At 39.0% G+C, this 27799-nt stretch overlaps 1 protein-coding gene and 1 long non-coding RNA gene across 2 annotated transcripts in view; one reads left to right on the top strand and one right to left on the bottom strand.

Moving 5' to 3' along the window:
• Nucleotides 1–27799, bottom strand: part of LOC127354537 (uncharacterized) — a 520620-nt gene that overhangs the window by 209120 nt on the left and 283701 nt on the right. The window lies entirely within an intron of this gene.
• The window catches only part of syne3 (spectrin repeat containing, nuclear envelope family member 3), a 51700-nt gene that overhangs the window by 17165 nt on the left and 6736 nt on the right, over nucleotides 1–27799 (top strand). Inside the window, exons 7-16 of the mRNA XM_051383619.1 lie at nucleotides 918–1054; nucleotides 7746–7920; nucleotides 10294–10476; nucleotides 11497–11640; nucleotides 12692–12826; nucleotides 13932–14093; nucleotides 16865–17037; nucleotides 19443–20016; nucleotides 24928–25071; nucleotides 27491–27676. Coding sequence (XP_051239579.1) covers nucleotides 918–1054; nucleotides 7746–7920; nucleotides 10294–10476; nucleotides 11497–11640; nucleotides 12692–12826; nucleotides 13932–14093; nucleotides 16865–17037; nucleotides 19443–20016; nucleotides 24928–25071; nucleotides 27491–27676 — 2013 coding nt within the window. The remainder of the gene's footprint in view (nucleotides 1–917; nucleotides 1055–7745; nucleotides 7921–10293; nucleotides 10477–11496; nucleotides 11641–12691; nucleotides 12827–13931; nucleotides 14094–16864; nucleotides 17038–19442; nucleotides 20017–24927; nucleotides 25072–27490; nucleotides 27677–27799) is intronic.

Raw genomic sequence — 27799 nt, 5'->3', positions numbered from 1 at the left:
CACATCTGAATGTGACAGAGCCATCACTGCTGCTATTAGGTGTACCTGTGCAGTTCTTGCTGCGACTAGTCAAAATGTCCACCACAGGAAAGGTAGCCTCACAATTCAGCTGAGAGCTGAAAAGCAAAGTGGGAAAGAATTAATAGATGGTGGTGCCACGGTTCTCAAGTTTTCAATACTGAACGGGTTCATGTCACATATATTATTACACATATTAAACATAATCTTTATTTAGTTTGCACTACATAAATGTATCTATAATTTTGAAATAAAATTTTTTGTGTGTTAACATGAGAACGCAATACTTCATAGCATTAGTATGGCATTGACACACAGCCAAGGTATGGAAAGGGCCTATTGGAAGTTTACTGATGCCAGTCAGGCAGCACAGAGTTCAGTGATGACAACTTTTTGCCATGCATTCTGGGATTTTTTTGTGGAGCTGAACAGCTTAACTGCAACTATTTGGCATCATGCTGCCTTCATGCAGAGTTGGCAGAATGGGAAGAACAGGAAATCCTCCTGTTAGATGGTACCAGCCTTATAGTCATACCTTACAGCCTAAAAGAGCTAGTTTTGTTGTGTTACATCTTTGTAGTGGTTGAATTGTTGAGTATTATATATCAGTCATATATCCATCTATATCTGCTTTCTATTTAGCTGAATGCCTGTATTAGTGTTAATATTGGATTTGAATTGGTGGCTCCGTAGTCATTTTGCCGCGGGTTTGATGACATTTCTGTCATTCTTTCAGCCAACTGGGAAATATCCCATATCTCTAACTCAGAATTACAGTATTATAGTCAGGAGGCTGAGTTGTATTTACTGTGAATGATGTAACGTGAGCATGGCATTAAACAACATGTCTGTGGTAAATATCACACCATTTAATTTGCTGCCATTTTGTTTTTTTGCAGGGCGTCAGGAATACTCTGGCAGGGGAGGAGTCCCAGGTGGAACTTCTCAAGGCCCAACTCAAGGAGCTTTTCAGGTTCTCAGAGGACTCACGACACCTTTCTGATGATGTCCTGGCTGTTGTCAAAGAACATCAGAGGTAGGTGACAGAAGGACTAGAACTGTTTAAAAACCAGGTACCATAATACCTGCAAAAAAATCTTAGAACTTGGTCCCAGAATGGTTCCCATTCATTTAATTGAGTTCTCATTTACTGAGAATGATCATATCTTGACTTTTCTTAATTTACTTTGATTGTCAGAACATTACGAACACAAGGTGTGGAAGTGTAACTTACTGCTCTGTTGATAGCTGAATCAAATTGAAGGCAAGGAAAGGCACATTTGTTCGTACAACAGCTTTCAACAGCAAGGCAATTTAAAAGGCTTTACATATGACAGAAAGACAAGGAAATATAAAAAGACAGTAATGTTAATGTTTGTGACTGAAGATGATCACTGACTTTAATCATTCTTCTTTGCAAGAAAGTGTTAAGATGTTGAAAAACATACTTTTACGTAAAAAGATTTTACATAAAAATGGGAGGTTTGATATGGCCTACAGCTGTTCATAGTGAGGTGTCGAGATTGTTTTAATAAATGCAGTTTTGAAGGCTTGTGGGAAAGTAGACTATTTTCAACAGATCTGATGCCTTGTAATTAAAAATATTTTTGACAAAAACTGAATATCAAGGCAGCAGGAGGGGTTTAAATTGTGTCATGCTAATTGAACTGGGTTCAGGTTGATGGTGGATAAAGGTTAAAGGGTTACCTACACTGGAGTGTTTTGTCAGCCTGCCAGCAGTAGGAATTAAATATTTTATATATATATATATATAAAATACTGAAATGGCCCAATATCATTTTGACCGCTCTGATATACCTGCTTTTAACTCTGCTATTGCTTTATGGTTACCCTGCATATCCTTCATCTCATCATGTGTCCTCCATAAGATGCAATATAGCCCATGGACTGCAGGGGCAGTATATCAGGATGCGAAGTATGGTCTGTGCTGCTGCTTTTTCTGCTATTAACGACACAGTATGCCTGTGTGCTTCCATGTCTACTCATATTTACATTCTGCAGAATTGGAAGGAATTGCAGGAATACAGTCCAGTGTTGGCCAGGGGTGATTTGGTGCTCATCCGCCACCTAGTGGATGAACTTCTTAATTACAAACAAAGAACGCAGGCAGTATGTGGACATTATGTGATTCTGGTGTTACAGCCACCTGCATACACCCTTGTAAAAGCAAGTATATGTTGTTTAATGTTGTTGTTTTTGTAGAAGTAATTCACATTAATTAAATAAATAAATAGGAGGTTTAAGTTTCCATGTGGAGTTTTGACAACTGCAGAGTAATGTTTTGAAAAATAGGTCCTCATATTGTTTGCGTATTACATGTTCTACCACCGGCTGTACAAGGTCACATGCACACCCCGGTTTGACAGAAAACCCCTTTTTTTTTTTTTTTTACAGACTGTAGGTTTGATGGTAATCAATTCCTGTGACTAGCTTACTTCAGTATAAATGTCAACTCGTGTTTCGCCAGTTAAAAGCTGTAGCAGTAGGATATGTTTTGTTTTCATTAGCAGTAACTTAATACATCTTTTCCGGGAATCAAAGTCTCCAGGCTGCAGCTGCATGCAACAACATGACAGCTCCCCAGAAGTGAAACCATGACATCTGGATCACTTTTGGCTGGCTGTTAGTTTAGGCAGCGCTTGATTTGATATGTAACAGTTTTCTGTGAGCGAGCACGCATTTTAAACGTCAACCTCTGAGTGGCTCGCGTTCTTTTAATTGTGGGAAACCAAATTAATATGTATGTTATATGATTAATTGTGCAGCCCTAGAACATTACCATCCATGTCATCAAAAAACTAGATGTTGACACTAGGATGCTCTTCAAAAGTCAGTTAAAGCAAGACTCATGTGATGTCCCTTGTAAGCTGATATTGTGCTTCAGTGCTGCATATCAGTCCCACAATACCAGACGATCGGAGATCTCCCCTTTTCCTTTTGTTAGATTTTTTACTTTTTTAAACTACAATTTGTTTTTGGCAATGAAAACTGGGAGATTGTCTACGGTCTCTATTGAGCAAAGTGCATAGAGACTCACTTGTGAGTCTATGTATTCACATATTCCCAAACAAAATTACAGTCACTCAAATTACTGCAAATTAACTGCGACAATTGAACCTGTGGCTTTGGGACCTCTGGGGGTCTGGGGCTACGTGTGGGTTGCCCACTTTGTCCTGTCGTAACGCACCTCAAAATGGGGTAATTTTAGCAATGAAAGAGGAGAAGACGACCACAAGCAATGCAAAATAAAAATAAAAAAGTTTTATGAGGTAGAAAATTACAACTTAAAATAGCATTTTCCCAAAATTCTACCTGAAAATGATAATGAGGAATGCTTGGGTAAAATCCAGTCAAAATGTGACAACAGAATCACGTCGTGATTAAATGCTCTCTTTGCCTTTTAACAATATAAACTACTAAAAAAATAGACATATTCCATGTATCTGAATTCAATGTCCCTGCAGCAGGTTGTCCTACTTAGCTTTTAGTGCTACTTTCAGAGATTTGTAGGGCTTAATGGAGTGTTCCAGTTCCAGATATTTAAAACTCAGACATGAGTTAGCTATTTTGAGCAATTTAGTCACAAGACAAAACACAATTTGTTCTGTTACGTAAAAAATATACCATTAAACATCCTATTTGTGAATTTTGTGGTTTTAATGCCCTAATTATGTACCCTAACCCTATTTGCCATTGGTGCTTATAAAACTTGGGTAAATGGGTCCATTATTTCTTCATAGCTTCCTAATAATTTGCTGAATTTCCTGGAAAGAATTCTGTTATTCAGTGGTAATTGTATGGAAAAAGGAAGACAAACCAGATTCAGACACGTTATTTTAGTGAATTTAGTCTGTTGTGCTGGGTTTTAAAAGCAGGTTTTGGTCCTTTAAACCCAAGAAAATATTCATTGATTATTGAAAACTAGCAATATATGCTGGGCTGTAGATACATTTCAAATTTTTTGATGTTCAACTGACCTAACCTTTGCACTGATTAAAAGACCCTACGTTATAGATTAACAGTTAATTGGTATTTATTCATTGCAAAGATATCAATTTAATTGTCTGTTTTATCTATAATTAATACAAAATTACATAGATCTTTCCAAGAAATTTCACAGAAAATATTATAGACATAATTAGGAATTTATGGACCCGTAAAATACCTCTGCTATCAGTCACAGTTTAATCCTATTTCATTGTAGATCTTTTGAAGATTGAATGGGGATAAAATGGTTTGATTGTGTGGCTCTTTTAGATTTTCAAAATGTTATGGGACTAAATGGATCAAATTCTGATAGTGAAATGGGTCATTTCACAGCGGTCTTGATGCTCAAAAAATGTATCCCCCGTTTTACAGCTTCTTTCCCAATTTAAGCTCATGAGAAAAAGTCTTATTGAGCCAGTTTGCATCATGTGATATTGTCATTACACTGTCAAATTGACTGTGCCCTGTGTTCTTTCTAGGGGGTTTGCGACAGCCAAACTAATGACTCTGTGCCAATGTAAACATTCTAACAGTGTTGTTTAGCAGGAAATCTTCACCATCTAAGTGTAGTGTGGTAGAATGCTAACATTAGCTAATTAGCATTAAATGCAAGTATAGCTGAGGCTGATGGGAGTGTCATTAGTCTTGCAGGTACCAAAGAATTTGTCAAACTGAAATGTCAACCTGAAAAGTCAGAGGATCAAAAAGTTATCAGAGTTCATCCTGAAGAGAACAGGAATGTCTGGTCTTTGAAATTCATCCAATACTTGTAGAGATATTTCAGTCTGGTGCAAAGTGGTGGACCTACTGACATTGCCAACCCTAGAAGCCAGCCATTATTCTGGCTAAAAACTAAATGGTAAATGGACCTGTACTTGTATAGCGCCTTTCTAGTCTTCCGACCACTCAAAGCACTTTTACACTACGTGCCACATTCACCCTTTCACACACATTCACACAGTGATGGCAAAGTCCATCGAACAGAAACTAACTCATTCATACACACTCACACACCGATGCACGGCATCGGGAGCAATTTGGGGTTCAGTATCTTGCTCAGGGATATTTCGACTTGCAGCGGGAGGAGCCGGGGATCAAACCAACAACCTTCCGATTAGTGGACCCTGCTTAGTCTAACCCTGCTACTACATTGCTAACCCTGCTACTATAATATATTAGATAAAAGATGATGCCAGAATACTGTGTTTGTATAGTCATACTTTGATTTGTACTGACCAAATGGCTGAAACTTGAATCTTGTGAAACGTATCATTGGCTCACTGTAGTTGCACACAGCTTCATAGATACAGTAACTGGTGGTTTTGTGTAGAGTGAAGGGACAGAGTTTGACATTGGCAGCATACAATTTGATTCCATTTCTTAAGGAAATTGCTTTAAGTTTAATAAATGACTTATTTTTGGCAAATTACACCTACTCCATTAGAAATCCAGAATCCACGAAGATGCAAATATTGTGTTGATATATGGTATAAACCAAAATTAAGAACTTATTCTCTCACAAAGAATAGCTACAGTCTAGAAGCTAATGTGAAGTTTAACGTGAAAAAGAGATCCCTTGGTGCACAGTTGCATTCAGAATCACCATTAGCCCTAGAGACTGGTAGGTTTAATGTCACTCCTCTTTGCTGTCTTGACCACGAGGACATAAGGGATGTACTTTTTAGTAAAATGTCTTCCATTTATGATAATTTCTTTTGGTTGATGATTATGAAAAACTTGAATTATGCTTCAAGAAGAAGCTTTACTATCTTGGAGCAAACTTTTTGTGCCAAACGTGGGTGTGAAGGCAGAATATCTTCTTTAAAACTGAGCTGTATAATGATCTATAATCATGAACAAAATGAAATGTTTGATCACTGCAACTATATTTTTGGTGTCTAGTCTAGATACCGTCGTCTAGCCATCACAATGTGGACTTTGTCAAAGTCGCTCAAATCTTTATGCTGCCCATTTTTCCTGCTTCTAACATCAACTTTGAGGACAAAATGTTCACTTGCTGCCTAATATATCCCACCCACTGACAGGAGCCATGGTAACCAGATAATCAGTGTTATTCACTTCACCTGTGTCTGCACACAAGTCTAGATTAACTGGCCACAGTGCTCCAAGTGCACTCGTCAAACGTAGCAATATTGTTGCCTTCCATATACCAAAAAGCAGTAAAAATGGTCAGGAACCTTTGTTTATGCACAAATTGGCTCTTCTCATTGTGAACTGAGTTTCCATGGTTTGTCATTTTTATAAAGTGTGTCCTCAGTAAAAAATGTATGGGAAACACTGGTCTGTGAAACCAGTAAGGTTTGGGCCACCACCTGCCGCCAGAACAGCTTCATTCTGGCCTTCAGGCTTGTACCATTCTCTTGGTGTACGCTACACATGCACTCACCTATTTGTCGAGAATACAGTGAAGGATGACTCATCTGACCATATCACTTGTTCACCCACATCTCTGTAGACTAGAGTCTGTATGGTTTTTGCACCACTGAAGGATCAAATGTGCATTCATCTTGGTAATGAGGGGTTTATGCACTGCAGCCTACTATAATATCTTCTCTGAGTAACTGTCACATGAGGAAGAGTTGATGTTTTTCCTTACTTATCTTACTAATGTACAAATATCACAGTCATTAAATGTGCACTTTAGACCACAACCAACCCTACTTCATGATGGCTTTCCCATAGATCTAAATACAGATGTCACTTTAGTCACTGTTCCTATTGAAACACCAGTCAGTCGAGCAGTCTCTGAATCTCCCGCCGTCTGTGCCCCAACAATAAATCCTCTTTCAAACTCACTTCCTTTTGCCATCTTGATACAAAATCAGAATCAACTGGGCCTGTTCAGTATTTAATACATGCCACAGAGCATGATTGGATGTTAATTGCTTAATTGTACTATGCAGTGCAACTGTGTGGAAGCATCTGCATTCATTATGTTTCTTCACTAATATATTCAGGTTTCCCTGTTAATTTGTCACACACATATTTTTACATACATTATTCAATTCAATTCAATTCAGTTTTATTTATATAGCGCCAATTCATAACAGAAGTTATCTCAGGACACTTTTCAAATAGAGCAGGTCTAGACCGAACTCTTTAACATTAATTACAGAGACCCAACAGTACCACCATGAGCAAACACTTGGCGACAAGGGCAAGGAAAAACTACCTGTTAAAAGGCAGAAACCTAGGACAGACCCTTCGGCTCTAGGTGGGTGGTCGTCTGTCTCGACCAGTTGGGGTGAGAGAGAGAGACAGAGAGACAGACAGACAGACAGACAGTTGCACAGCAACAACAGTAGCAGCAACTACACTAATAGTAGTGACTGATGATGATGAACATGAAGAAGATGATGACGACGACAACAACAACGATGGGGGACAATGAGCAGTGACTATAGTATAATAGTAACTGTAGTAATAATAATAGTAATAATAATAATAACAATAATATCAGTGATATTAGCAATTAGCAAAATAGAACCTGCGAGACGAGAAAGCACAAGAACTCCGGGGAAGAAGTGAAGTTAGTAACATGCATAAATGGGACATGAATGAGTGCAGAAAGAGAGAGAGAGAGGAAGAGAGGAGCTTATATTATATGTACCAAGTAGTTGTTACAGCCTTGTAAGTCAATTTAGAAAATATCTTGTAAATCTCCATTGCTGAAAATGTGTTGTGTGCTCATGTTGCAGCGTTAAATGCAGAGCGACAAGGCTGTGCTCTGAGTCAGAGTCAGGGCTGAGAAACATTCTCCAGGACCCGCTGCTGGTCTACGCCCAGTGGAGCCATGTGGTCTCTCAGGTTCTGGAAGCTTCTGCCGAGGTTACGGACTTCTCCCACATTGCTATGTTGGTCCAGAACATAGAGGTAAAGAATACACGTTACCTTAAACTGGCTATAATTGATATTTTAAAGATAACAATGTATAAAATGACAATATGTAATAAGAGATGTTTTACCACCTGAATCTGCAGCTCCCCTACGCTTTATGGATCTTTATAGAAAGTTTCAGTTCTGGCTCGCTGCTGTCATAGTGTTTCAGCAGCAAACAGCTGACAGACACAGTTAGAGAGTGGCTGATGAACACAGTGGAGCATTTACCAAAACCAGAGCTAGAAGAGAGTGAATTGTACTACTAGTTTATCAGGTGGACACAAAGTCGACTCCAAATGAATGCTAAAGCTCCTCCTTAACTGCTGGGTATGTAAATAAGCAAGTGTTTGCCATATTAACTCAAAATGTCATGATGTGTCAATGTGTTGAGAGCGAGTTTCTTCTGCCTCCAAGTGGCCCAAAAAAACAAAAAATGATTGCAGGTTTAACCCATTAAGCTGCGTTCACATGGATTCAGGCAAACGGTAGTCAGCAAACCTCCATGTTGGAAATTAAAAGCGGATGTTATGTAGCTCCCATACACAAGGAGAAAAGATGGACAATCTGTACAACGAGCTGCTAATAATTAATACATTACATAAAATAATATACAAAAAATAAATGTATTTAACACATGAATTCCGTTCTCTGTTAGCATTAAAACATGGAGTGTTTGTTTGATTTTCCTGTGCTTTGAGGAAGGTGCTGTCTGTCTGCCATCTGCCTGAATCCATGTGAATGCTGCATTAATGACTAATAGCTATATTTAGTGTTTAGGAAAAACCCCACAGAATGTTTTCTGAAACACAAACGACAACATCTAAATGTTTGCATATTTATCATGCAAAGCAAACAACAAAAGAAGACAAAGTCTTCATAATCAAAAATTATGAAGATCTTTCCAACCTATTGTTCTAGAGGTGTATTCCTGGAAAATCCATAAAGCAACCCCTGGTGACTAATGACTAAACAAAGCCTGTTAAAAAAATCCGATTTGAAAAACATTTATGGATTTGTGCTTATCTAAGCCTGTACTTCAGATGCTAAGGACATTGAGGAAAAAATACTTAGGAAGTTGAACCAAAGTATAGGACGCATTCACACATGTAGTTAAGTTCAAATGTTAGGACCTTTTAGGTCTTGTCTGTTTTGTGTTCACAGTGACTTCCGCCCCTCCAGGATTTCGTGGACGTTTTGTGGGATTGTTGCGGATTAAAATGCTGGATTGTGTTGCATATTGTGATGTATGAAATTGCAGGAGAAAGTGAAAATTGCAAAAGTAGTTCAATAATAAATCAATTTTGTTCCATTGAGAATAAAATAGCTTTTTTTGTAGGGTAAATGTGACATGTTCCCTTCACACATGTCTGCATCTTCACAACTACAAACAAAGTGAAAAAGGTCACCTAGAATTGGCTTTCACAAAACCATCTAGACCAGACCAGACCCACTTTTTAAGAGTCCAGTAGTTTGGACCACACCAGAGTTTGATTGACAGCTTACATATCAGCCTACATGAAGGGGATCAAACAGGCAGAGACATCAGAGTTTGTTTGAACAAAACCAAGCAGGTTAGGTGACCTCAGAAAACATTTACAAACTTTTTATAGCACAGAATAAAGCTGAAGTCTGTTTGAGCTGTGATCCTAATTTTAAATCAAACACCGCTCCAACACTTCAAATATTACACAGAATACAGAATGCCAGTGGTTGCCACTCATCTTTGATTTTCTGTCAGATACATATTTTATGAAACTGTGAGTTATCTTCCAGACAGAGACAGCTAGCGGATCTGATAAATAGTCCAATAACATCTCTAATGTCAGAGAATTTTACAAATGTGTCATATCATATATTTGAATGCATTTGCCCCTAACAAAGTTGTTTTTAATTGATTGTCAGTCCAGTGTTTGGTTACAAGTACAGTCAGAAACCTGTTCAGTTGGCGCTTCTGTTCTCCCAAAGCTTCATGTCTCACTCTACTGTTCACTATTACATAAAACAATGAAGATAAACAATGTTGCTTAATACATTGCCGGGATCTGGATGAGTGTATCCAAGGGTCACCAAGGCAAAGAAACTGAAAAACAAAACAAATGTATGTCTAATAAAAAGATCAGAAAGCTTGTGTAATAGTTGCGTCACTGCGGCAGTGCTGTTATATTCATAAAAATTCTTTATGAAGTTTTCTAAAAAGTTCTGTGTGGAGATATTTTCTGGAGTTGAACTTAATCAAAATGTATTTATGGGTTACTCTGTGGATTTGATTACGAAAGTGCACCAGTATTTGTGAAATCGCTTTACTTAAGTGGAACCTTTAAGGAAGGCTTGACTTCATGTGTCCTCCATTTCTGTCCTTGATGTTAGCACCTGCTGAAGAAGAGCGTCCAGCTGCAGGAGCGTTTAGGTCTGCTGCAGGTAAAGGGGGACCTGCTGGACTCTGTATTCGGCCCCGAGAGGTCCGATGGCCTGCAGGATGAGCTGAGCGCTGCCATCAGGAACAGAGAGCTGCTGCACACTCAGCTGCTGCAGAGGAAGGGCAGACTACAGGTACTTAAATGTTGCTGTCATTCATTTGGCTTAATTACATCTTAAATTTGAATGGAAGTTATCCAAACCATTTAGAAAACTGAACATATCAAATCGGCAAGAAGAACAGCTGGTTTTGACATTTTTAATGCAGTGGACACCCACTTGAGTATAAATCAACCTTTAAAATTGTAGGGATGGAACACCGTGAAGGAAGGCATTCTACTGCTGCAAGGAGGATTTTTTTTACCCTGAAATCTTCTAATTTAAGCTGACTTATGTGACAGCACTCGAGGCAACATATCAGACTTTGTACATCTCTGTTGCCACATAAGACTTAATGCAGTCATACTCCCCAACACCTGGAGACACACATGAGAGATTAGTAGAGTTCCACTTAAAGGTTCAGTGTGTAGGATTTAGTGGCATCTAGTGTTGTAACTGCAGATTGCAACACACTTGCTTCACCCTGCACTTGCAAGCACGAAGGAGAAACTTTGGTGGCTGCGAAAAGTGCAAAAATTGTGAAAGGTCCCGTCTAGAGCCAGTGTTTGGTTTGTCCTGTGTGACCAAATATCATTAAATCTGAAAAATACGAAATGTTTTAACAGTCAAATCAAACTTAAGAGTGTGATTATTGTTTCAGAACCTGATTTCAAGCAGCCACCTCTTTTTACACAGTGTGAGCTCAGTATTTCTCCCGAGCGCTCAGTGAAGGATACATGCAAATATGAATGAATGACAGCAGACTTTTAGGCCATCAGACTAGCTGCCGGTAGGATCTAAAAATAACCCACACCCCCTCTAGTTTTTCACATATTCGTCAATTTGTCTTTGTCATCTCCATTGGTGGGAGGCGAAACATGCACACACAAGCTCATAATTACATCCTGCACATTATTAGAGTTTGAAAAATGACAAAGCAGTGGTTTGTGCAGTCCTAATTTTAATATGGAAGAGAGGAAATACTGTCTTTAACATGCAATCCTGACATGACTGGCTGTATAACATCACACTTAATGACATTTTTCCCACTCTCAGGGCTTAATCTCCAGAACCAAGGACTTTGGTGATGCCTATGAGTTGATTCGTTCCAAGCTGTCCGGTCTCCGAGACCGACTGGTGGCAGCTGACGGCCCCCAGCCTGACATCCTGGCTAAGAAAAGCCAGTCCGACCAGTTCAGGGTAAGTTTAATCCCAGGTCAGACCAGGGCCAAGCCAGATTTAGCCAAAATGTCTGCTGGAACACAAGCTGCTCTGTGTACACTGTCTTATGTTAGCCTCCAGCAGATTAAGCAGATGAATTCAGATCAAGTGTCATGAAACTTCTGAAAAACTGCAGTAGGTAACTACAGTGCAAAGATCAGAAAGTGGCTCAGTATGTGAAATGTAGGCATTTATCCTATTCAAGAAAGACACTGGTGCTTGATGGAAGGATGTTCACACAGCTGGTTTCATTGCCAACAATAAGACTAATGCTGTGCTTTTGATTTACTACATTTATACCAGTGGTTCCCAACCTTTTTCCTTAAGGGAAACAAGCCCTGACTAAGTGTCATATTTTATGGATATTTCATCTTATATACAACAAATACAGGAGAACAGATAAACAGCACAATAAACCCAAACAGTGAACACAATAACTGCAGGAGGTCTGTGTAAAACCAGAGATCTGGATGAATTTAGAGATTATTTCCTGTGAATATTGATCAGAGATTAGTTTTCCTGGTATGTTTAGGGAACTTTTTATACAGTTCTCTGTCTATTCTCATTTTTGACAAATTCTGTGTTCGCTTCTCATTGTTCTATTAGTTCTGTGGTTATTCTAACTTTCCTAATGCAGGACAGGGCTGTTTGAGTAAAGACTCAGTGAATATAGCTTGTGTTCAGGTCTTCAGAGTTTATTTTAAAATAACAATTTCATTTACTTTTCTCTTCAGAAATGAACAACATGCTGGTTTCACTTCAGTGGTTCCTCTATGTTGATTTCTGAGTGGCTGCCCCCACTGCTAAAAACAATCCTAGAGGAAACACTGCACTTCATTTCAGTTATAATTCAGTTATAATAAGAATCAGACTGCAGAGCCTTGAAACTGGTTTTTTTTTTTGATCGATTTATTCATTATAAAAGACTGCAGAGTATCCAGTACGTTCAGGCAGTGAACTGTGGTTTAAACTAAAACCACAGTTGTGTGTTATTGTGCGCTGTCTCAATGTGTGTCTTGTGTGTCCTCAGGTGATCCACAAGGACCTGGAGGACTGTGAAGCCCACATCACAGCGCTGGAGACCCTAGTCTCATCCAGTCAGAGCAACAGGACTCAGTTTGAGAGGCTCTATGCAGACTGGAAACACCTGTACAATGCAGTAAGGGTAAGACAGTGGAGTGGATGAAGTTCAGAATCATTGCTGTCTGACTACAGATCATCCTCGATATGTGATAGAGCCTCCACCCTTAGTGAATGCTGCATCAATTATTTTCTTTATATTAATAATAGATCAAATGACGAAATGATGTGTTATAGGGGTAAAGGGTTGCTCATTGTGAACTGTGCTCTGAGCTTTGCAGCTCTTTTAGCTGCTTAACACTGCTTTAAAACAGTACGCCACTGGTTTAGCACTGAACCCCTATAACATTTATGGTCTCAAATGGGCAGTTTTTTCCCCCATATATATATATATATATATATATATAGATGGCCAACTCTTAAATAAAATAAAGTCACCGACGTAGATGAGAAAAAACACATATATAGGACATATATTCTTTACACAGCTCCCTCTGACATTTGAGACCTAAAACGTTTAGTAGCAGTAGAGTAGTGCTAAAAAATTGGATGTGTAGAATCGGTGGAGTTCCTGTATGGAGTTTTCTCACAGTTTTTTAATCTACGTGAATAACTTTCAGAATAAACCTAATCCATCACCAGCAATTTACACCAAAAATAGGAATTTGACAAGCACAATGAAGTAGTTCTTTTATTCCCTCTGTTTAATATAAGCAACACTTGGCTGACCAGATAACTTCTACAGAGCTCAAACATCTGGACTTCCTGCTCATTGTCCTTAGGGACTTTAACAGAGCAACCCTCAGCCAACTTCAAAATAAAAACAGTGCATTATGTGTCTCACAAGGGATAAAAACCCAGTGGACCAGTGCTAAACCGTATTAAAGAACACATTTTGCTCTGTTCCAAACAGTCTCCTGACTTACAGGCAGAATCTTAAATCTGCTAATCCTGTTGTCAAGTGACTGTGTACACTAATCTGTTGCTCTTTATTAAATAACTGCACAAGCATTTTTAGTTTCAGTTGGACTGTAAAGTGCTACATCTGTGACAATGCTGGGATATAAAGTTACTTTTTGCATAACTCTAGCTGTTGTCTGTGCAGATAATGCCGGTGCATTCCATGAATTTTCAAGCGTTTTTTCGCTGCCCCACTGTCTGTCCAGCTGATCTTTTCCTCTTGTTTGCAGGTAAAGGTGCACGAGAGCGAGGAGAGCATTGCAGACCATGAGAGCTTCCACGACGGTCTGCTGAACATAGAGAAGTGGCTGATGATCATGAAGCAGAAGCTAGAGTCCTTCCATAGCCCCTCTGGAGAGTGGAGCATAGAGGGTCGACAGCACGAAGCTGAGGTGTGTGTGTGTGTGTGTGTGTGTGTGTGTGTGTGTGTGTGTGTGTGTGTGTGTGTGTGTGTGTGTGTGTGTGTGTGTGTGTGTGTGTGTGTGTCTGTGTCTGTGTCTGTGTGTCTGTGTGTGTGTGTGTGTGTGTGTGTGGTCATTTTTTAGCTATTTAAGGATTTAGTTTAACAGAAGATTTTGGGAGTTTGAATTTGAAAATTTTAACAACCCTTGGACAACCCCCTTGGACAACCCTTTTCAAGCGGTCTCAGTCTTTTTTTTTCCGTCTGCACCAAGGTTCAATTGACAGCTTTCCCAACAGCTCAAATGAACCGCACTAATTGGGCTAAAGCACCAGGGTCCGTTTTAACTGAACCAAAGAGGTTATGTGTGAAAGCACCCTAAGTATTATCTTGTGTCAGATCATCACAAGATGGTCCTTTTAACTTCATTGTTGCAGAAGAAGCGACACCCCGCTTATCCATGAACAGATCATTCATGAGGTTATTAGAAAGATCAGCTGTACGTGTGATAACTGGCATGGAGAAATGTGCTTCTGATACTAACAGCCAGGCTCGTGCCAAATTGACAAAGAATGGGAAGTGTGGGAATGATCCTAGGGACACATACAGTGGTACCAAGGTGCCAAAGTGGGATGAAGTCGGAGATAAAAAGACACTCTAGCTTTAAAAAAATCTGCTCTGCACTCCATCCAAAATCCTTGTTGGTAGGATAAACTGTGCAGTATGACACAAAAAGCTGGTTTACCAGACATGGAGCCAAACAGAAAGATACTTTGTTTTCATTTCATCTCAGTCAATCTAGCTTTTCAGAATAGATGCGAAATGTCTGTTTTTTCCAGAGCTGTGAGCAGAATTTTTCAAAGCTCAGTGGAAAAGTGTAGGTGGTCATATAACTGTATGTGTACGTGTCATCAAGTGAAAAGGTCTTGGAAAATGATTTCTTAAAACGAGTGGGAACCTTGCGCTCTGCCATTTTAGCCCCATTGAAACTCTGAAATAGCGCTTTAACACAAACTTGTGCGAATGTGTGTTACATCCGTTTGCTATGTTGAGCAATTTTCAATGCTCTATGACTTGGTGTTGATAGAATTCTACCATGAACAGAATTTACTGGGCTGCAAAACGACTGGTATAGTTTTGAGTAATCTTATCCAAAAATGACATGACAATGTTATTTCATCATGACAGAGAGGGTGCGTTTTTCTAGTCTGTGTCGCTCTACAGTCAGTATGTTTGGTTTTATTGTTAATTAGGAGCCTTGGGAACCTTTTTGTTTTGCTTGTAGTGTGGAAGTCAAGACCTGCAGGTGTCTGGATTCATTATAGATTCACTCATCAATTCATTAAAATCAATTTTCCCCACTCTTGATTTTAATTTCATTTAAACATATTGTTCTGTCAGCTCACAGTGACCTTAAGTGACGCCCCAGTCATTAATTTTAATAGAAATACCAAGGAGACTATATAATTACAGTGTTTATTATTACACTGACCTACCTGCCAGTCTCATCATCACCATGGGTTGAGATTCTTCATCTCTGCATTTCATTAACTCAGAGCAGTTTTAAATGTGGCTGCTCTTTTACACTATAAAACGGATATCAAATATGCAGTGTCGCAGTTTGCAAAAAAGTTTCAGGAGTTCTTGAGAGTCCCGTTTATGAATAAAAAACTACCACCCATCTTATCAGACTAAAACAGGCACCAGGAGTGCACCAGAGAGGAGAAATAAATCCAGTTCAGGAAATAACTCGTTTAGTTCAGTGTGTTTGCACACATTAAACAGCTGGTGCAGAGCCATATGTACACTTCACTGACAGGAAATTATGTGCTGAAGTTTGAAAGTAAAAATCAAACTCTTGAGTGAGTTTTGCAAAGCTGCATTAAACAACCTGAGATGTTTTGGTCCTCTTGTTTCTTTGGTCTAAAGCATCACAGCTGAGCTAGTATAACACATGAATGTGTGTTACCTGAAATAATTTAACCCCTTGATCCCAACTGATGCAATTTTAAGAAGCTCTCCATCATCATACAGACATCAAACACATACCACTGAAACCAGAGCTTATTCACTTATTTGTGATAGCAGTGTCTTCAGTGGCCAATGAGAACAGACATCCAGAACTTTAGTTAGAACTCACTGAATTAGGTATTCCACATAACTTCAGATGGTGCCCTGTAATGTAATGTAAATGTAATCCAGTAATCCTCAGAATGTCTTATCAACAGGGCCCTTTTAGAGCCTGAACAATGTGGGGTTTTTATGGAAGCACATGTGACCCAAAAAATAGGATTCTATAAGTCATTGTAATGACAGCCTCAAAATATTGACTTACCATCTCAGTATAATGACTTAGTTTCTCATCTCTTTTTTTTCATCACATTGGCAGAAATGGGCTTCCATAGATTTTAGGGACCGATATCAATTTTAATAAATTTTTAAATTCAGATGTTACCAATATTGTGCCCGATATAGTTAAGTTTTTATGTGGGTTTGAATGAAGACTTTAACCAAGTACGTAAAGATACTCAGGAGGCTGCTTTCTTTAACAAAAAACTTTCATATTAATATTAAAGAATATTAAAGTTAAATATTCTTTTACATGTTAAAGAATTGAACATATACTCTGTCAAACATTAACACAAATGAACTTGGTGGTGGCTCTGATGTTGTTGCTGCATGATAAGATCAGTCTGACTGTTAAGCCTCTGTGCTTTTTGGACTCTCTCACCGTGTACATTAAAGTGCTGTCTTTGTCCACAGAGAGCACTGGGAGAGTTTCCAGAGAAGGAGCTTCAGCTACAGCAGATGGAGGTCCAGGGTCAGGGGGTTTTGAAGAAGACTTCAGAAGAGGGACAGGTCCACATTCGGCGAGATATAAAGCGCCTCCAAGAGTCCTGGTTGGCCCTGTACAACATGAGTCTCAATCTTCACAGGTACCTGAAAAAATGAGGATAGTGATTGTAATTTGTATTAGTTTTCAAAAACACTATAAATTTTTATGTATAAACACATATGGGGGTGAATGTGTTTCACACGTGTTCATTATACTATGACAGTTTTGAATCATAACCTTGTGATACATATCAGATCGACAGATTCTTGCCAATACACAGCCCCAAGTTTGTGGCGACTACTATTTATTACTACTAATATTACTAAAGCCCTATTCGCACGGGACTAGTATTACCTGGGGACCTCATGTGATTTAGTAATTACCCCACCACGTCTGTGTTTCGTGCGGCGCTTTCGCACAAGTTAAGCGAAGTCTGTGTTTTAACTCAAATTTACTGACATTATCCCCCGGATATGATGTCAAGGCTCTGCGTAACCTAAATAGATAGAAAAATGTTCCTTACCGCATGCTGCCATGCATGTAATCCATCTAATCATCTTTCGAGATTTCGCTCTTCTGATGGATTTGAGCTTGCTCTTTCTGCGAATAGGTCTCCATGCTGTGTACCTAGATGAGCCTCCTGAATTTGCACCCAAAATGCTGTCAAAACTTTCATTTATAATTGCCAACGCAGCCTCCATAATTCTCAACCTGGAAAAAGGCAGAAAAAAGGAGCGGAAAACACAAAAAAACTTAAAAAAACAAAAAACGACCCCAAATCACAGAGATGCCGATTCGCACGGGACTAATATTATCACATGACCTCTGTGTTTGGCGAAATATGGTAGGTAATTTGCGGTGGAATTTTAACTTTACAAATTACAGACATGGCAGATTCGCACGGGATTAAGATTACAGACGACCTCCGCAATTATTACAAATTACTAGAGGTCCCCAGGTAATACTAGTCCCGTGCGAATAGGGCTTAAGACTACAATAAAACTCCTACCTCAGTTTCACTGGTCACTCTGACTCCCTGTCTACACTCAGCGCATAGTGGAAGCAGCTCACCAGCAGCAGCAGGTTCAGTCCTCCATCGGTCTCTACCAGTGATGGGCAAGTTGCTTGATAAATGTAATCAGTGATCATGTGTGAAGAAAACAAAATTTCATACAGAAAAGGGGAAATTCAGCAATCCTTAGAAAGGTCGAGTCTCAAAACTCTGGTCTCCCCACACCTGTTCTCACTTTGTCTCCTAATCCGTCCAGCATGCTCCTTCCCAACTAGCACTGGCTTTGTGACTAGTTTTAGCCCACCAGTCATCTAAACCGGGCTAATAGGAAAACAATTTGTTGTACATGACCATCTACTTCATGTATATAAAGTAATCTAGTACTTTCTACCTTTTCAGTTTTTATTTATTTGCACAATTTGTATTTGTTTACAATCTACAGAACACTTGAGTCTTATGTAGACATCAAACACCAAGGTTGCTTTTTATATATTTTTCTATATACACCTTTCTCATCCACTTGTATGAACATAATTTTGTTCAACTTTGTCGTCCTTGTTTTTGGCTGTATGTCTATTTATTATTCTGTGTGTAAGGTCAATGAGAGCAACTTAAAGCCAGAGTTGCTGTATGTGTACATGTTAAGGAACGTATAAATTGCCAAACTGTTGTTTTTACATAACAGACACATTTTCAGAGAGACAGTCAGAGTTGTGTGTGGCCCACATTGACACTGGCTCCTTCAATCAGTCCCTCCAGGATTTCGAAGGGTTTTTGGGAGAGATTGTTGTGATCTAAAACTTTTTTTTGCAATGAAATTGTGGGAGACGATGAAAATTAGTTGCATTTCTTTTGTATAATTAATAAAAAAATTGAAGGCAAGTTTAGTGACCTTCGGCTTAAGGTTTTGCTTGGGGGGTGATTGGTGAAAGCCGCTAGAATCTACGATTGGTCAAATGTGTGTAAAAGTTGCTGTGATTGGACATAATTGCAAGGTTGTGCAGAATTCTTGGGGCTTGGTTGAATTTGTGCTAATTGTTGCAATCGCAACAATGCAACTTCCTGCAGGGACAATTAATGTAACCACCAAGAAACTGTGAAAGTGTGGTTTCAAACCTTCAGTGACTGGTTTGAAACCACACTTGGTTTGCCAAAATTAATACCACAAGCTCCAGTTACTTGATGTCTACAAAGCTTTCAGACCCATTTCAAATTGAGATTCTCTTGTCTGTTTCTAAGGTCAAGAATAAACACTGAAGCTCAGTCACTTGAGTGACTTGTTGTGCTAGAGAATATAAATTATAAATGCACACAACTGATCTCAGGTTTATTGCTGCTCAAAGTTTTATGTCAGGAAAAAAGCTGCATAGAGAGAAGATAAATTAGAGGAACATTGCTCCTCTGTTGTTCAGTAGTCTTTTCTTGGGATGCATTAGACATCCAAGCTGCTGAGTTATGAAAACCCTTAACCTCTCTCTTTCTCTCTCTCCCAGGCTGCTGAACAGCTCCACAGAGCAAAAAGACACTGACTTATGGAAAGTCAGAGGCAAACAAGAAGTTAAGACAGCAGAGATGTTTGGAGCCATGGCGACCTCTGGGCCTGGAAGAGGAGGAAGCCTGGAGGGAGAGGCAGGAGAGGGGGTGACGACAGGGCAGGGTGGTTGGCTCCAGGGCCATGGTGAAGGTCACTTCCTTCTGACTGGACAGGACAACGAACATGTCAGCCCATCAAGGACTGGTAAGGATGGTAGGTGCTACTCTAAAGGGGACGAAGTAGATTCCTCTGCTTTGAGCATTGGCGGGAGAGCCGTCCAGAAAGTTTCCGAAGACTCCACCACAGATAGAAGCCCCGACAGTGATAAATCAACAGGAGGCCACAGCAGCATCTTGGCCGGAGACAGAGGGACAACAGCTTTTAGCACAAATGTCAGCTATGCCGAGGAAGGAAGAATGAGCTCTGAAGAAGGCAGCATGGAGGCAGGGGAAGGCCTGAGCCCAGGAGAAGGAGCATTCACGGTGTTCAGAAGGGACCTAGCCAAGCAAACAACACCAGTGCAACACTCAACGGTATACTGTTTATTCCAAAGTGTTCATATTTCTTGATCCTTGTTTAAATTTGTAGAGTTGCAAACTATTTTTCAAAGCTATTTTTCTCTGTAAATTTAAAAAATAATTAAGTTTACTTTCAATTATAAACTCAATGATCCTCTATACAGAAACGCAGGAGTCTCCTGGGAAATTTAACCTTAAAGCTGCAGTAGGTAATTTTTATGAAAACACATTTTTGTCATATTTTAAGAAACTTTTACTATATCCTGACAGTAGTACATGAGACAGATAATCTATGAAAAAATCAGGTTCCTCTGTCTCGTTCTTGCGCTCGGATTGGCATTTGTAAGAATCCACCGGGCCTTAACGAAACCAACCAATCAGAGCCGAGAAAGATAGTTGATTGTTCAGTCTCATTCCCAGGTCCTCTGCTCTGATTGGCTGTTTTCGAGCCAGAGGAAGGGCCAGAAATGGCCCTAGGCCAGCAGTTTGAGGTCCCGCCATTCGAGCGTGAATTTGGCAACATAACACACAACACTAAACAAGCTTTCCATATGGTGAATGGATGTAAACCCAAACACAGTTCATCAACATCAACTGACACAGAACAGAAACCACTAAACCAAAGTTCGGTTTCAATCTCATAATAATAATAACTGATATCAGTGTCAGCACATATCAAAATTCAGGTATTGGAATCAGTTGAATTGGAAAAAAGAATTTTCTTTTCCATGTCACATGTAAAATTGAGAATGAGCACAATTAAAAGAAAATCCCAGATCACCGTTCTGCGCGGCCAATAATGCAGACAACCTATGCTCACACTGTACAGATGAAGGTGAATGTGCATGCATCGGTGTGTGTATGAATGACGTAGTTTCTGTTCAATGGACTTTGCCATCAGTGTGTGAATGTGTGTGTGAGTAAGGGATCATTCAGGCAGTTAGACTCAGCTCAGTTTTAACTTACTATACTTGGTGCACCTTCTTAAATAAATGTATGTTTGGGATTGATGATAAATTATAATAAAGTTGCCATTTATAGGCTGCTGGGTGAACTGTATTTAAAGCTGCAGTAGGTAACTTTTACAAAAATTACTCTTCATCATATTCACTGAAACTTTAACCATATACAGTAGTACATGGGACAGATAATCTGTGAAAAAAACTTGACTTTCTCTGGCTCCTCCTAGTGCTAGTAAAAGTTCCTTATTGCAGCTTTAACAGACACTACATAGCAATATATTAGTCAATGGGTTACCACTACTATGTTTCTGCTCTATTCTGAGGGTTGTTTTGAGAGCCATATTTTATTATATACATTCTTTTGCAGCTACATAATTCCTCAAATGTGCAAATCAGGGTAGAATTTGTCAAAAGGAAAAATAATGAAGAGCTTACTATTTATTCAATTCAATTCAATTTTATTTGTATAGCGCCAATTCATAACAGAAGTTATCTCAGGACACTTTTCAAATAGAGCAGGTCTAGACCGAACTCTTTAACATTAATTACAGAGACCCAACAGTACCACCATGAGCAAGCACTTGGCGACAAGGGCAAGGAAAAACTGCCTGTTAAAAGGCAGAAACCTAGGACAGATCCTTCGGCTCTAGGTGGGTGGTCGTCTGTCTCGACCAGTTTGGGTGAGAGAGAGAGACAGAGAGAGAGAGAGAGAGAGCGACAGACAGACAGACAGGTGCACAGCAACAAAAGTATTGGCAATGGCAATCTAGCAGGACCATGGCAGGAGGCTCCACCAGGATTGATAAGAACCTGCGAGACGAGAAAGCACAAGAACTCCGGGGAAGAAGTGAAGTTAGTAACATGCATTAATGGGACATGAATGAGTGCAGAAAGAGAGAGGAAGGGAGGAGCTCAGTGCACCATGGGAAATCCCCCCGATAGTCTAGGCCTATAGCAGCATAACTAAGGGATGGTTCAGGACTCACCTGATCCAGCCCTAACTATAAGCTTTATCAAAGAGGAATGTCTTAAGCCTACTCTTGAATGTGGTGAGGGTGTCTGCCTCCCGAACCACAACTGGAAGCTGGTTCCACAGGAGAGGAGCTTGGTAACTGAAGGCTCAGGCTCCTGTTCTACTTTTAGAGACTATAGGAACCACAAGTAGCCCAGCATTCAGAGAACGTAGTGTTCTAGAGGGGTAATAGGGTACTATGAGCTCTTTAAGATATGAAGGGGCCTGACCATGAAGAGCTTTATAGGTGAGGAGGAGGATTTTAAATTTTATTCTACATTTTACAGGGAGCCAATTCAGAGAAGCTAGTACAGGAGAGATGTGATCTCTTTTCCTAGTTCCTGTCAGTACTCGTGCTGCAGCGTTCTGAATTAATTGGAGCATTCTAATGGACTTATTGGGGCAACCTGATAATAAAGAGTTGCAGTAATCCAGCCTTGAAGTAACTGCAAAATGCATGGATTAGTTTTTCTGCATCTGTCTGTGATAGTATGTGTCTAATTTTTGTAATATTACGTAAATGAAAGAAGGCAGTCCTAGAGGTCTGCTTTATGTGGGAGTTAAATGACAAATCCTGATCAAAGATAACTCCAAGATTCCTGACAGTGGTGCTAGAGGCCAAGTTAATGCCATCTAGAGTAACTATATCTTTAGACAGTGAGTCTCTAAGGTTTTTGGGGCCAAGAACAAGAATTTGTTTAACATCAGAAAATTGCAGGTCATCCAGGATCTTATGTCCTTAAGACATGTTTGTAATTTAGATAATTGATTAATTTCATCGGGCTTGATTGATAGATATAACTGCGTATCATCTGCATAACAGTGAAAGTTAATGGAGTGATTCCTAATAATGTTGCCTAAAGGGAGCATATATAAAGTAAATAGTATTGGTCCAAGTACAGAACCTTGTGGAACTCCATGACTAACTGTAGTATTTATTGAAGATTCATCGTTAACATGTACAAACTGCGAGCGATCTGATAAATATGACTTAAACCAGCTTAGTGCGGTTCCTTTAATGCCAATTTGATGCTCAAGTCTCTGTAAAAGAATATTATGGTCAATGGTGTCAAATGCAGCACTAAGATCTAATAATACAAGTACAGAGACGAGTCCATTGTCAGAAGCAATCAGAAGGTCATTATTAACTTTAACCAGAGCTGTCTCTGTGCTGTGATGAACTCTAAATCCTGATTGAAAATCCTCAAATAAACTATTGTTATGTAGAAAGTCACACAACTCTTTGGCGACTACTTTCTCCAGAATCTTAGAGAGGAAGGGGAGGTTAGAAATCGGTCTATAGTTGGCTAAAACCCCTGGGTCAAGAGTGGGCTTTTTAAGAAGGGGTTTAATTACAGCTACTTTAAAGGACTGTGGTACATATCCTGATAATAAAGAAAGATTAATCATATCCAGTAAAGAAGTGCCAATTAAGGGAACAACTTCTTTAAGCAGCCTAGTTGGGATCGGGTCTAATAGACAGGTTGATGGCTTCGATGAAGAAATGATTGAAGTTAACTGATGAAGATCGATAGCAGAAAAACAGTCTAAATATATATCTAAGTTTACATTAGCAGAAGTCCCTGAACTTGGAGAGCCACTGATAACTGTTGATGGCAGTTGGTGATTAATTTTCTCTCTAATAGTAATAATTTTATTATAGAAGAAGCTCATGAAGTCATTGCTACTTAAGTTTATGGGGATATGTGGCTCAATAGAGCTGTGGCTCTCTGTCAGCCTGGCCACAGTGCTGAAGAGGAACCTAGGGTTATTCTTATTTTCTTCTATTAGTGCCGAGTAATAGGCTCCTCTGGCATTATGGAGGGCCTTTCTATAAGTTTTAAGATTATCTTGCCAAATTGAGCGATATTCTGATAATTTGGAAGAGCGCCATTTCCTTTCAGATTTCCTAGCTATTTGTTTTAACTGGCGGGTTTGGTGGTTGTACCAAGGTGCTAGTCTCCTATGTTTTAATAATTTCCTTTTTATAGGAGCGATAGAGTCTAATGTTGATCGTAGTGAGCCTGCAGCACTATCGACAAGATTATCAATTTCAGAGGGACTAAAGTCATTATAGGACTCTGTTAAATTCAGACATGGCATTGAATTAAACACTGAAGGAATCTCCTCCTTAAATTTAGCTACAGCACTGTCAGATAGACATCTGCTGTAGGAAGTTTTGCCTAATGGCTTATAATCTAATAGTATGAATTCAAAAGTTACTAAATAATGGTCAGATAGGAAAGGATTATGTGGGAAGACTATTAAATGTTCAATATCAATGCCATATGATAAAACGAGGTCAAGAGTTTGATTAAAACAATGAGTTGGTTTATTTACACTCTGACAGAAGCCAAGTGAGTCTATTAATGATATAAATGCGTTACTAAGGCTGTCATTGTTAACATCCACATGAATATTAAAATCACCTACAATAATTACTTTATCTGATTTAAGGACTAAACTTGATAAAAACTCTGAGAATTCAGATATAAAATCAGAGTACGGTCCAGGAGCGCGGTACACTATAACAAATAGAACTGGCTGCAGTGTTTTCCAAGATGGGTGAGAAAGACTAACAACAAGGCTTTCAAATGAATTATAATTTAGTTTAGGTTTAGGGTCCACTGATGGATACAGCTGTCTTAAGCTTCAGACAATCCTGAATGGTTATTTTGTCATCTATTGAATTTTAGTTGCAGAGTGCCCGTTTTGCACTTGTCCGACAGAAGAATCGTTCTTGACATGAAATCATATCGATAAAAAAACAAATAATCACAGATGTGTGTTGACAGATGACTGCAGGGACCAACCTTTCCCACTGATGGATTTGTTAACAGTCCATACATCAGCAAAGTATCTCAACTCCTAACTAAAAAAAGCCACAAAATGACTGTTGACTTGTGTGAGTGTGTGCTCTGTAAGTCTTATGAGTTGTTTGGGGTTTTACAGGGAGGCGCAGGACGGTACATGTCTAGGAGGAGAGAGTTTGAGGCCTGGCTCTCCAAAGAGGCTGAACTCCTCTCAGGGATCCTCAGCACCAAGGGAGCGACACTCAGTGCCAAAGAACTCAAACTCCGACAGGATTCGCTCAAGGTTAGTTTCTGTTACCATTAAAACATTTACAGCTCAATCTGTAGTAGTTGTGCTCTCATTATTGGAGGGGGGTGTTGAGACTACAGTTTAATTTGGTTTTAATCTGTTTAATTAATCGATTAGTTGTTTGATCCAGAAAATTGTGAAAAAAGATTATTGTTTAACAATGTGATGTCCTCAAATGTTTTGTCTTGTCCACAAATCAGAGGTAATCAGTTTACTGTCATAGAGGACTAAAGAGATAATTTGAGAAGCTGAAATCAGAGAATTTGGACTTTATTAACTATTAATCAAGTAATTGTTGCAGCTCTATTCTTGGTCTAAAATTGCCTCAGAATGCAAACACACCAGAGAATCTGGTGATACAATACATATCACAATACAGGGGTTACGATTCAAAATATATCAATATGATATATTGTGATACTTTAAGCAAGGTGATATGACTTTTTTTAAATCTCATTTTAGGAAAACTGTCACAGTATAAAGAACACCACAATATGCATAAAATCTGTGTTTAAACACAAAACAATTCAATTAGATATTTTCTTACTCCTTTTTTTAGTAAACTGTATCCTTTTAATGTTGTACCAAGGGTATAGGGTTTTTGGCAGAATGGTTAAACTAACAGACTAATAGGCCTTCAGCAGTATATGCTACCTACATGACACTTTGACATCAGATTCAGTGCCACTGAGAGTGATGTAATAATATGCCAAGAGGATACAAACTGAGTATCCCCTTAGTTCTACGTGAGCAGTGGTGCACTTAAAGTAATTAATGAGGTCAAGTACCGGAGGCTGGATCCCATTTTACACATCATTTAATGGATGATAATATCAAAAAGAATGTGCTCAGGGTAATACACTGTGATGTCATTGATGGAAAGGTGCTGTTCAGGTTGGTCACCTGTGCTGCAGCGACTTAACAGAAGCTTACAGTGTTGTCATGAGGATGGTACCGAGTGTGTCAACATGTTACTGTCACACTCGTGTGTTTGTCTGCATAAATGTACCCACATGTGAGCCACTGATAAGAAACCTTATGTATAAATGTATGAGTAGATTAAACAGAGTAGAAACAGTATAATCCATGCAGTGGTAAATCCTACCAAAGGCTGCACATGTGATACTTAAAGAGAAGTCTATGGTGTAATATTTGTGCCTCATTCCTGAGCAAGCAATGGAAGATTTTGAGCACAGAGAAATGTATTTTGCAAGCACATAAATTACATTTTAAGATGAATTATACACAAGGAAAAAGAGAGAGAGAAATTCAGTTTATTTTCATTTAGTTTCTAAATGTTAATTTTTTAGTAGCTTTCAGTTTCATTTTAGTTGGTTTACTTGTTTCAGTTGAGTTTTTATCGTTGAAATTTCTTTTCAATTTTTGTTTATTTTCATTAGTTTTAATGTTTATTTTATTCTAATATGGGGGCATTTGTCAGAATAAATATTACAATACAAACACAATAACTCACAGTCTTAATAAACATGTACCAGTACCTCTTCGTGCTTGTTGTGTCGACTAATTTAAACTCTAGTTTTTATATTAATTATAGTTAACAAGAATTGTTTTTCATATTTAATTTAAATTTTTAGTTTGCTTTTACTATAATGACCTTGGTTTGAGTACAACTTGATTAAAACACATTTTCAGTTAGTATATAGTGCTATTGACAGAAATGTTTTCATGATTCTGTCATGTCCGCTGACTTTCATCTCTTAATGGAAGCTAACACCTTCTTCACTTCTCCGACTGGATGCTTTAAAATTAGTTTTTATTCATTACCACAACCACTTGTCTTCCCCTACAGCTATATGCACACTTGTTTGAACTATGCTCTTCATTCTAACATTTTGATTGCCTGAGGATTTGGAAAAGCCAAAGAAGCCATTTTGAAACTAGAATTAGTTTTTTCACCCTTGAGAAAAAGTAGTCTGGTTACGGACTAATTGGACTAGGCTCATTCGCAGATGCAAATTAGTCTGGAACCTCTCAGTTCATTTTTGATTTTCAAGTGTCATTATCATTAGCGCTGAGTGACACATGCATGTTGGGGTGGTGCTTGTCCATTTTCAAGCAGAAAAAAATGGCAGCCTGTCACAAACTTTCTTAAATTACAGCTAAACAGTACAAAAACATGTCTGTCCAAAAACATTCAAGGGGAGAAATAGGCAATGCAGTAACGTAATCTTTATTTTTCATCTGTGTTGGCCTGGAAGGACCAGTCACGACAGTCATTATATAAACCTGCCCCATATTAAATAAACGGTTGTGATTGGCCCAACCAGATCCAGGACATGTGGAAATGAGTCATCTTATATTGCTTGTCTTTCTGAACAGGAAAAGAACAGACACCGTGAACCTCCTGTACTAGTCCAGTATACCTAAAACTCTCTGCTCTGTCCTGGTGTAGGCTCTGAGAGGAGGAGTGCCCTGGGGTCAGGAGCAGTTCCAGCTGTTGCTTCAGGAGAGCCAAGGCAGTGAGGCTGGTTCTGGACCAACAGAAGATGCGTGTCTGGAGGAACTTCGCTACCGCTGGATGCTCCACAAGTCCAAACTGAAGGATGCGAGAGACGTCAGGGCCAGGACCAGTGCCAAGGTGAGAGGAGCAATCTTAAATTGGTATTAACAAGAGGCATGTGTCATTATCATTAGGGATGCACCAATCTAACTTCCCAATACCAATTTTTACAAGATTATTCTCTAACCACCTGTGTGATCA

The sequence above is a fragment of the Dicentrarchus labrax genome, unplaced genomic scaffold (assembly GCF_905237075.1).
Source record: "Dicentrarchus labrax unplaced genomic scaffold, dlabrax2021, whole genome shotgun sequence".
Taxonomy (NCBI): Eukaryota; Metazoa; Chordata; class Actinopteri; family Moronidae; genus Dicentrarchus; species Dicentrarchus labrax.
The sequence above is the reverse complement of the archived record's forward strand: the minus strand, read 5'-3'. Positions and strand labels throughout refer to the sequence as shown.